General features: G+C 45.6%; 1 protein-coding gene across 1 annotated transcript; it reads left to right on the forward strand.

Moving 5' to 3' along the window:
* The first annotated feature begins 522 nt into the window (after positions 1 to 522).
* LOC127003624 (BUB3-interacting and GLEBS motif-containing protein ZNF207-like) lies at positions 523 to 10,513 on the forward strand. Its single transcript, XM_050870531.1, has 8 exons — positions 523 to 529; positions 1,417 to 1,547; positions 1,934 to 1,947; positions 4,671 to 5,083; positions 7,154 to 7,269; positions 7,993 to 8,094; positions 9,279 to 9,353; positions 10,148 to 10,513. Exons 1-8 carry the CDS (start codon positions 523 to 525, stop codon positions 10,511 to 10,513), a joined length of 1,224 nt encoding a protein of 407 aa, XP_050726488.1.
* The last annotated feature ends 273 nt before the right edge of the window (positions 10,514 to 10,786 follow it).

Here is a 10,786-nt window from a genome sequence, read left to right on the forward strand (position 1 = left end):
TATATATATATATATATATATATATATATATATATATATATATATATATATATATATATATACATATATATATATATATATATATATATATATATATATATATATATATATATATATATATATATATATATATATATATATATATTTGTGTGTGTGTGTGTTTGTGTGTGTGTGTGTGTGTGTGTGTGTGTGTGTGTGTGTGTGTATATAGAAATATATATCTATATATATAGATATATATATAGACAGAAAGATATATATATATATATATATATATTTATATATATATATATATATATATATATATATTATGACACACAAATGGAGAGATAAAATGACTCTCTCTCTCTCTCTCTCTCTCTCTCTCTCTCTCTCTCTCTCTCTCACTCACCTCTGGTGGAGGTTCATTTCGTTACCCAGTCATGAGCACTTAACAAACGGCTCATCACAGCATCATTCGCCTCCAGGAGATAAGAGGAGTGAGGAGAGATAAGAGGAGAGATCAGCCGGAGGCTACAGAAAATGATGGGTACGTTGGTATAATACTCTCTCTCTCTCTCTCTCTCTCTCTCTCTGGCCTTCCTTCTTTCTCTCCGTCCTCTCCGTCCTCTCCCTCCCTCTGTTTTTGTTTCTTTCTCCCTTCAGGGCTAGGAACGAGTCATGCGCTCTCTCTCTCTCTCTCTCTCTCTCTCTCTCTCTCTCTCTCTCTCTCTCTCTCTCTCTCTCTCTCTCTCTGTCTTCTTTTTAATATATCCCTTTCTTCGCCCATTGTTTCATTTTCTCGTCATCTTTGTTCGTCTTTTATTTTTCTTTCTTTTCGTTTTTTACTTTTTTTTCCAAGCTCTTTCCACCTATTTTCCTTCTATTCTTCTTCCCTCCTGCTTTCCTTTACTAAAACTCTCCTTCCTTCCTACTTTCCCTCCCTTATGTTCTCTTTCCTTCATCTCCTTCCCTTTTACTTTCCTCTTACTTTCCTTCCTTCCCCGAACTTTTCTCTCTCTTTCCTCTCTCACTCTATCCTTTCTACTTTCCTTCCCTTCTACTCTCCTTCACTCCTAGAGCCTTTCCCTCCTTATCTCCTTCCCTCTTACTCTTCTCTCCTCCTACTCTCCTTCCCTTATACTCTCCTTCCTTCCTCGAACTTCTCTCCTCTAGTCTTTCTCTCCTCCTTCCCTCCTTCCCTCCCGCGAACTATCTTCCACTAAACTTCTTCTCCTTCCCTCCTCACTCGGGCTTTCCTTCTTCAGCCTCTCCTCCCTCCTCCCCTTCTACGGACTTTCCTCTTCCAGTCCCCTCCTTTCTCTCTCCCTCCTCTCCCAAACTATCCCTCTTTATACTTTCTTTTCTCCTTCCCTTCCACGGACTTTCCTCCTCCTGACCCCCCAACCCCCCTTTCTCCCTCCCTCCTTGCCACAGGTAAGAGAGCCACCAATCACCTGCTCAAAACACCTATCCAGGTAGGCAATGAGGGGCTGCCCGTCACCCCCCCCCCCAAGCAGGTACCGCCCCTTCATGAGGTGTCCAAACGTGACCTTCAGAGCGCCCAGGTATTTACAGGTAATAGATTAACAGGTAACACGTCATCATGCACTCCTACCTTACTTACCTTACTCTTATTTATTTTTTTTGGTTCTTATTTACAGGTTGTGATTATTTTTTTCTACAGGTACAAAATAACACGTAACAAGCCATCATGAACCTTTACCTCTCTTGTGTGACGCTTATTGGCAGGTTATAACAAGTGCTTCTCTTTTCTCTACATGTACGCAAAATAACAGCTATGCCTTTCACCAATTCTCCATTCCCTTTTTTTTTATTTGACGCCTACTTGAGGATTGTAATGTGTTCTATTTCTTCTACATGTAAAAACACACAGGTAGACAAATCACAATGCGTTTTTTTATGTCTAATGAGTGTGTTCTTTTCTCTACAGGTACACAACAACAGGTAACACAAATCACCATGCACTTTTAACTTTTTTGTAACAAAACTGCAATGAGTATTTTTCTTGACAGGTACACAAAACAACAGGTATGCACATCAATTCACCATGGACTCCTTTTTTCATTTGACACCTGCTAGTTGGCTGTAATAAGTGTGGTCTTTCCTCATACAGGTGTAACGCAACAGGTATACAAGTCATCATACACTCTTTTTATTTGGAGAATACTGGGGGTTACATTTTCTTCTTTCTCTCGGTGGCAAAGCAAACAGGTAAAACGTCAGCATGGACTTTTTTTTTCTGTTTGACACCTGTTAGCGTGTTATAGTGAGTGTGTTCTTTTTTTCTACAGGTATGAAACACAGGTAAACACATCATGATATTGTGTAGCGGGCTCTTTTTTATTTCTTTTGCTATACTCTTCTAACCCTCCTGTATACCCATCCATTCTTTAAAGTGCTCTCTTATATTCGTCTATCTCTTCACACCCATTATAGAGTCAGGTCATTTCTCCTCTTGGTCTGTCTCTTCATACATATTATAAGGAATCTGTTTAGTTATTCCTTCTCTTCTTTGGTCTGTTTCATTACACCGTTAAAAAAATACAAGTTATGGTCCTTTCCCTCTTCCCTTGTTCTGTCCCTCCACACTGCCAGAGAATATACGTGTAAATAATCTGTTCCACGCACCGCTATAGTGTATGCCCACAACTCTACCTTACCTTTAATCTGTTCGTTCCTCCCTCACATTTCCTCCGTAGCCTCGGGTCTGCCTGGAAGCACCGTGAAAATGTTAAAACCACCCCAACATTAGTTACATTACTCTTCATTAACACCTACGTATGAACCTTATCATTTACATTCCCGAGTGGTCACAGCTGCTCGCGTCCCCCCCCTCCCCCCCCCCATAAAAAATAGTCAGACAAATAGATAAATATTAATCTCACCCTTAATAGAGAGGCATTGCGTACATCACTCCCTGTAGGAAAGTCAATAGCTGGAACTGCTAATGAGGAAAATATGAATAAAAAAATGAGTAGTCAAAAGAGGAAGAGAGAGAGAGAGAGAGAGAGAGAGAGTGAGAACGACGAGGAGAAAGAGGAATAGAAGAAATAAAACAATAACAGCGACGTAAAGAAAGTGTGAGCCAAGGGAGAGGAAAGGAAGGGACAGACAAGAAGGGAGAAACGAGAGAGAGAGAGCAAGAGAGAAAGATACAGAGAGAAAGAGAGGACGGAAGGAGGGAGGGAGGGAGGGAGGGAGGAACAAGAAGGGAGAAACGAGAGACAGAGCAAGAGAGAAAAATAGAGAGAGAGTGAGAGCGAAAGTCAGCCGGAAAGGACAAAGAGGATGAACAGGCCCCATGGACACAGCCTCGGGGCGGTGGTCAGACAGCCTGGGAGGGACAGGGGAGGGTATAAGGGGAAGCCCAACCACCTGGCCCTCAGTGCTTCCAGAACTCTCGACCTGCCCCAACCTCTCCGTGAATCATGTGAGTCCAGTCCTTTTCTTGAAGCGTAAAAGTCCAGCTTAAATCCTTTTCTTTTATTTGGTGCCTGTAGGGCCTGTAGGCTAGAGCACCGATAGGTTCTTTGAGAGGTCTTTTGGACGATCCCAGCCCGATAGAGGCGCGGGTGGATTTTATTTATAGTGGTTACCGTGGTGTATGGCTCCTGCTTGATCCATGCTGCCTCCTGTTTCATTATCCTGGGTCATCTTCCTGCCTCCTGGTCTTCTCTTCCTTCAGTTCCTCCTCCTCCTCTTCCTCCTTCTTCTCCTGAGTCTTATAAGTCCAGTTTTCCTCTTAGATTTCCTTCTCCTTGTCCTGAAACGTGTAAGTCCAGTCACAATCCCACTATCGCCCGAGTCATCCTTCTGCTCCTTTTTCTTTTTCTCATATGTGTAAGTCCAGCTCTCCTCTTGACTTTCTTCTCCTCATCCTGAAGCGCGGAAGTCCACCTCAAATCCCTCCGCCTCCAGCTTCATCTTCCTTCCTCCTGGCCTCCTCCTCCTCCTCCTCCTCCTCCTCCTCCTCCTCCTCCTGAGTCATGTAACCCAGAGACCTGCCTCACCCTTCTGACTGCTGCTTCTCCCTCCTGCATCATCCTCCTACCTCCTGGTCTCTTGGTCTCCCCCTGCCTCACCTTCCCCTGCCTCCCCCTGCCTCGCCTGCCTCCCTCTACCTTACCCTGCCACTCTTATAGCTCTGTCTCGCCTCCTTCTGCTTTACCCTGCCATGCTGCGCCCTGCCTCTCCCTGCCTCACCTTGCCTCCTTCTGCCTCTCCTGCCTTCCCCTGTCTCTCCTGCTTATTACCCTTCCTCTTCCTCCTCTTACCCTCTGCTCTTCCTCCTCTTACTCTCTGCTCTTCCTCAAACGTTGTCTCCAGCCCCTCCTCCCTTCTCTCCTTACTCTGCTCTCTCTCTCTCTCTCTCTCTCTCTCTCTCTCTCTCTCTCTCTCTCTCTCTCTCTCTCTCTCTCTCTCTCTCTCTCTCTCTCTCTCTCTCTCTCTCTCTCTCTCTCTCTCTCTCTCTCTCTCTCTCCAGCCCTTCCTCCCGTCTCCTTAACCCTTCCTCTACTTTACTTCCTCTTTCTCTTCGCTCTCTCTCATACATTCCCTTCCTGTCTTCCGTCCCTCCCTTCACTCCTGTCTGTAAATCTCCTAATTTCTTCCCCTACTGTCTATTTCCCTTGCTGTGTGCTGACTCCCTCTTTCTCTCCTCCATCCAGGCATCCCCGCGGCGGCCTGCTGACGGCGCTGCTGACGGTGCTGTGCCTGGTGCCGAGGGTCAGCCCGGATAAGCTGTCTGTTATAGTGCCAAACCAGAACCAGCAGTATGACCTTGACCACGGCCTTGACCAGCCTGCCACGGGGGTCACCTCGGGGCTCTCTCTTCCCCTGAGCCCACCTGTGCCCCCAGCGCCCCAGTTCCCCCCTGCTAACCCTCCTTTCGCCGGGGTTAATACAGGGTTCTCTCCTCCCCTGGGTCAACCTCTGCCCCCCGTGCCCCAGTTCTCCTTTGCCTCACCCCCGGCCCCCGTCCCCATCGGCCCCCCCGGCTCTCCCTCTTCTGACTTTGACATCCGCAACGCCCTGCCAGGAGACAACAACATTCTGCAGGACCGTGTGCCCCCCGTCAGCGGTGGGTCTGGGTGTGGGTGTGGGTGTGGGTGTGGGGGGGGCGGAAGGGGTGTATACATGTGTATGTGGAGGGGGGTATATACGTGTGTGTGTGTGTGTGTGTGTGTGTGTGTGTGTGTATATATAAGTGCGTGTGTGTGTGTGTGTGTGTGAGAGAGAGAGAGAGAGAGAGAGTAGAGTCTCAATTTTCATCAACTATCAATATTTTCTGCTCCCCTCTCCTTCCCCCTCACTCCGCTTCATTCCCCTCTCATTCCCTCTCATTTCCCCCTCCCCCTCCTCCTACTTCCCTTCACTTCCCCTCACTTCCCCTCTCTTCACCTTCACTTCCCATCACTTCTCCCTCACTTCTCACACCCTATAACTTACCCCTCATTTCCCCTCACTTTTATCCTACTTCCCCCTCACTTCCCTTCACTTTCCTTCACTTCCCTTCACTTTCCTCACTTCCCTTCACTTTCCTCTCTTCACCTTCACTTCCCATCACTTCTCCCTCACTTCTCACTTCCTTTAACTTACCCCTCATTTCCCCTCACTTTTCTCCCAGTTCCCCCTCACTTCCCTTCACTTCCCTTCACTTCCCTCACTTCCCTTCACTTCCCTCATTTCCCCTCACTTTTCTCCCACTTCCCCATCACTTTCTCGCACTTCCCTTCACTTCCCTTCACTTCCCTCACTTCCCTTCACTTCCCTCACTTCCCTTCACTTCCCTTCACTTTCCCTCACTTCCCTTCACTCTCTCACTCCCCACTCCTTCACTTCCCGCACTTCCCTTCACTTTCCTCACCTCCCTTCACTTCCCTCACTTCCTTCCTTCCTCACTTCCCTCACTTCCCTCACTCCTTCCCTTCACTTCCCTTGCCCTCACTTCCTTCCACTTCCCTCACTTCCCTTCACTTCCCTTCACTTCCCTCACTTCCCTCACTTCCCTTCACTTCCCCTCACTTCCCTTCACTTCCCCTCACTTCCCTTCACTTCCCTCACTTCCCTCACTTCCCTTCACTTCCCTCACTTCCCTTCACTTCCCTCACTTCCCTTCACTTCCCTTCACTTCCCTCACTTCCCTTCACTTCCCTTCACTTCCCTTCACTTCCCTTCACTTCTCTCACTTCCCTCACTTCCCTTCACTTCCCTCACTTCCCTTCACTTCCCCTCACTTCCTCTCCTTCCTTCCTTCACTTCCTCTCACTTCCCTCACTTCCCCCACTTCCTCACTTCCTTCCTCACTCCCCTCACTTCCCTTCCACTCCTTCCCTCACTTCCCTTCACTTACCCTCACTTCCCTTCACTTCCCTTCACTTCCCCTCACTTCCCTTCACTTCCCTTCACTTCCCTTCACTTTCCCTCACTTCCCTCACTTCCCTTCACTTCCCCTCACTTCCCTTCACTTCCCTCACTTCCCTTCACTTCCCCTCACTTTCCTTCACTTCTCTTCACTTCCCTTCACTTCCCTTCACTTCCCTCACTTCCCTTCACTTTCCCTCACTTCCCTCCGCTCCCTCTCACGTCCTTCAAGTTTCCCTCACTCCTCTCTATCACTTCCTCCTCACTATCCCTCTTCCACCCTTCCCCTTATTCTTTCCTTTATCTCCTCCTTATTCCCCTGCCTCTTCCTCCCCATAATATCTATCCTCCTTCTTCCCCTCTGCTCCCCTCTCTGTCTCTTGCTTATTCCCCTTTCTCTTCCTTTCCTTGCCCTCTGCCCTTCCCCTCACGTTCCCTTCAGCTCTTCCCTTTTACTTACTCCTTCCTTTGTCTCTCCTTCTTATTCTCCTTTATCTCTTCCTCCTCTCGCTTTCTGTTCTTCTTCTGACGTCATCCCCACTTATCTCCTTCCCCTTCCTCCGTTCTACTCCCCTCTCTATCTCCTGCATATTTCTCTTTCTCTTTCTCCTCTTATCCTCTGCTTTTCCCAACGTCTCTTCCATTTACCCGTTTCTCTATTCCCCTCTGCTCCCCTTTCTATCTCCCTTTTTCTTCCTCTTCTTAATTACTCTTTGTTTTTCCGAATGTCTTGTACTTTCCCCCCTTTCCTCCATTCTGTCCCCCCTCTAACGCCCCCCACCCGCAGGCCTGTACGAGGTGCCGGACGAGGTGACGCCGGAGGAGAGTGACCCAGGGGTGTGCGCCGCCCAGACGGTTACGGTGACCTCCAGAGACCTGATCGTGTCCACCTCCGTGACCCAGGTGTGTGCGGGGCGGCCCTCACCTACCCCGTGTTGATTAGTGGGTGTTGGGGTGGTGGTGTTGTGTGAGGGGGTTGGGGGGGTCAGGGTAGTTGTGGTTGCGACGAGGGTGGTGGTAAGGGGGGGCTGAGGCAGTAGTAATGATGGTGATGGTGGTGGTGGGGTAGTAGTGGTGGTAGTGGTGGTAGCGGTGGTGGTGGGGGGCAGGAACGGTGGTGTAATGGGGTAGAGGTGGCTATGTTGGTGATGGTGGTGGTGGGAGTAGCAATGGTGGTTGTGGTGATGGGGATAGAAATGTTGGTGGTGGTGGTGGAGGATGGTAATGGTGGTGGTGACGGTGGCATTACTACTACTGCTACTACTACTACTACTACTACTACTACCATTACTACTACTACTACTACTACTACTACTACTACTTCTACTGTTACCATTACTACTACTACTACTACTACTACTACTACTACCATTACTACCATTACTACTACTACTACTACTACTACTACTACTACTACTACCATTACTACTACTACCACCACCACCACCACCACTACTATTTAAATAACGATACTGCTAATAAAAAACGAATATAATAAAACATAATAATAACAACATAGACAAAATCAAGTGCTGTATAACATGACATATAAATGAAAAAAAAAACCACAGTCGTACTAATATAATCCTCTTTGTGTGTGTGTGTGTGTGTGTGTGTGTGCCGCAGATCGTCGTGCCAACCACCATCGTGCGCCGCTTCACCACCACACAGGTTCAACTCCAGACGGCACTGCAGACCTTCTACGTCACGCTGCCGCCCTACACGGAGGTGAGGGGCAGCGCCTTCTTCGTCTTCTTCTTCTTCATTTTTTTTACTTGTTCTTGTTCTTGTTTTTATTCTTGTTCTTGTTCTTCTTGTTCTTGTTCTTGTTCTTGTTCTTGTTCTTGTTCTTGTTCTTGTTCTTCTTCTTCATTTTTTACTTCTTGTTCTTGTTCTTGTTCTTGTTCTTCTTTTTCTTTTTTTACTTCTTGTTCTTATTCTTGTTCTTGTTCTCCTTGTTCTTCTTGTTCTTGTTCTTGTTCTTCTTCTTCTTCTTAATTTTTTTACTTCTTGTTCTTGTTCTTGTTCTTCTTGTTCTTGTTTTTCTTGTTCTTGTTCTTGTTCTTGTTCTTCTTCTTCTTCTTGTTCTTCTTCTTCTCAATCATTTTTTTACTTCCTGTTCTTCTTGGTTCTTGTTTTTGTTATTTTACTTTCACATCTTCACTTTCATTATTTTCATCTTCACCTGCTTTTTCATCATCTTAATTCACCCATTAGAACATTTTTTTTTTTATCCCTTAACTCATCTATTTTCGTGTCTACGTTTCCATGTACCTCTGTTTATTCTTACGTGTTTGATTTATTTGTCTGTCTTTAATATTTTCCGTATATTCTTGTCTTCTACATGTATTTATTTATTTACATATAGCTACCTCAGTTACGTGTATGTGTATCACTGAATCTTTATTTATTTACATATAGCTACCTCAGTTACGTGTATGTGTTTCACTGAATCTTTATTTATTTACATATAGCTACCTCAGTTACGTGTATGTGTTTCACTGAATCTTTATTTATTTACATATAGCTACCTCAGTTATGTGTATGTGTTTCACTGAATCTTTATTTATTTACATATAGCTACCTCAGTTATGTGTATGTGTATCACTGAATCTATCTACTAATGTCTATATATCTCCACGTACGTATTTTTTACTTATAGCTAATTGTCTATCTCTAAAACTATCTATTTGTGTTTATTTTTCTACGTAATTATTTGTTTACCTACAGCAATTTGTCTCTCCCTAACACTGTTTATTTGTATCAATATTTCCACGAATTCAACTGTTTACTTATACCTGTATCAATCTCTAAAACTATTTATTTGTGTTTACTTTTCCACGAGTCCATTTGATTAATCAGCATCCAAGTTTATACCTGTTATCGTTTTACTTTACCTTTTTTTCCGCCAGACTCAAACGTTGCCGCCCCAGACGGTGTACATAACCAGGACGCAGGTGCAACGACAGGTGATCACTTCCACCCAGGTAAGAGAAGAAACACAGGTACACTAATTAGGGGAACCACAACTTACCTTTTCCATCCCATACATCGAAACGGTTATCTATTTACTACACGTGAAGGAATGGGGAATGAGTGACTGTGAATGTGTGTGTGTATGTATGAGTAGAATGAATGAATGAATGAATGTGTGTGTATGTGTGTGTGTGTGTGTGTGTGTGTGTGTGTGTGTGTGTGTGTGTGTGTGTGTGTGTGTGTGTGTGTGTGTGCAGTGGTGGGATTCAAATTTTTTAAGAACAGGTTCTCTCTATAAGGGGTTTACCAAAATAGGTTATAAGTAAAATGTGTTCATGGGGGAAAAATTGAGAACCCCTGATTTAAGCTAACAGTAACAACCGGTTCTCGGGATTAAAGAAATTCCAAGAACAGGTTTTTGCGAACCGGTGCGAACCGGCTGAATCCCATCACTGTGTGTGTGTGTGTGTGTGTGTGTGTGTGTGTGTGTGGATAGGTGAATGAAGATGCTTAAATGAATAAAAGTGAATTAAATAAGAATAACAGAATAACTAGTCACGAAACTACGCCCTTCTTCCCTTCCTTATCTTCCTTTCCCTTTCCTTATTTTCCTTTCTAACTTATCCTACCCCTTTCCTTTCCCTTCCTTTTCTTGCTTTTTTTTCCCATTCAAAAAAATTTAGACAAAGCCATGAATAGTAATGTTAGAAGGGGTTGGGTTCACTGGAGCTGCCTTGTATAAGCCTACCGACCTCTTGCAGACTTGTTATGTTCTTAGGACTATGTTCTTATGTTCCTTCTGCAGTACATCACCAGCCGCGTCACGGACCTCGCCTACACAACCATCACCGAAACAAACCTACGCTACCAAACGGTCTACAGCACCAGAGTCGAACCCACGTACATCACCACGACCGTCACTCAGTACACCACTCGGCCCTTGCTCTTCCCCACGCCAGCCCCCAATACAGGCTACGATTACTCAGCCCCCACTGCCGGCTACAACTATCCGGCCCCCAGCGACACCTCCAGCAGCTTTGAGCCCCCTGGTGGAAGCGGCGGGTACTACGGAAACCCTGCAGCCCCGGCCTATGGTCCATTTTTTCACGCCTCGTACTTCCAGAGCCCCAGGAGAGGTCTGTTCGGGAGGCTGGGGTTCGGGGGTGGCTAACGATTTTGTTTAGTTTCCCCTTTCCCTCGATTTCTTTCTCATCTCTCATTCTTGCGTTTGGTCTCTATTCTTTTTTGTATTCCTCCTCCTTCTCCTCCTCCTCCCGTTCTGCTCCTCGTTCTCTTCTCATTATTTTGTTCCTGTTTTATTTTGTCTATTTTCTCATCCTCGTGTTTGTTTTTCTATTCCTCTTCCTCCTCCTCCTTCTTTTCCTGTTCTGCCTATCGTCCTCCACTTATTGCTTCGCTTTTCTAGGTTTTCCTGATTCCATTT

This window comes from Eriocheir sinensis, chromosome 25 (genome assembly GCF_024679095.1).
Source record: "Eriocheir sinensis breed Jianghai 21 chromosome 25, ASM2467909v1, whole genome shotgun sequence".
Classification (NCBI taxonomy): Eukaryota; Metazoa; Arthropoda; class Malacostraca; order Decapoda; family Varunidae; genus Eriocheir; species Eriocheir sinensis.

Coding starts and splice junctions, on each gene's coding strand:
- LOC127003624 (XM_050870531.1), top strand. Junction 5,084..7,153: donor CCGTGTGCCCCCCGTCAGCG/GTGGGTCTGGGT, acceptor CCCCACCCGCAG/GCCTGTACGAGGTGCCGGAC. Junction 7,270..7,992: donor TGTCCACCTCCGTGACCCAG/GTGTGTGCGGGG, acceptor TGTGTGCCGCAG/ATCGTCGTGCCAACCACCAT.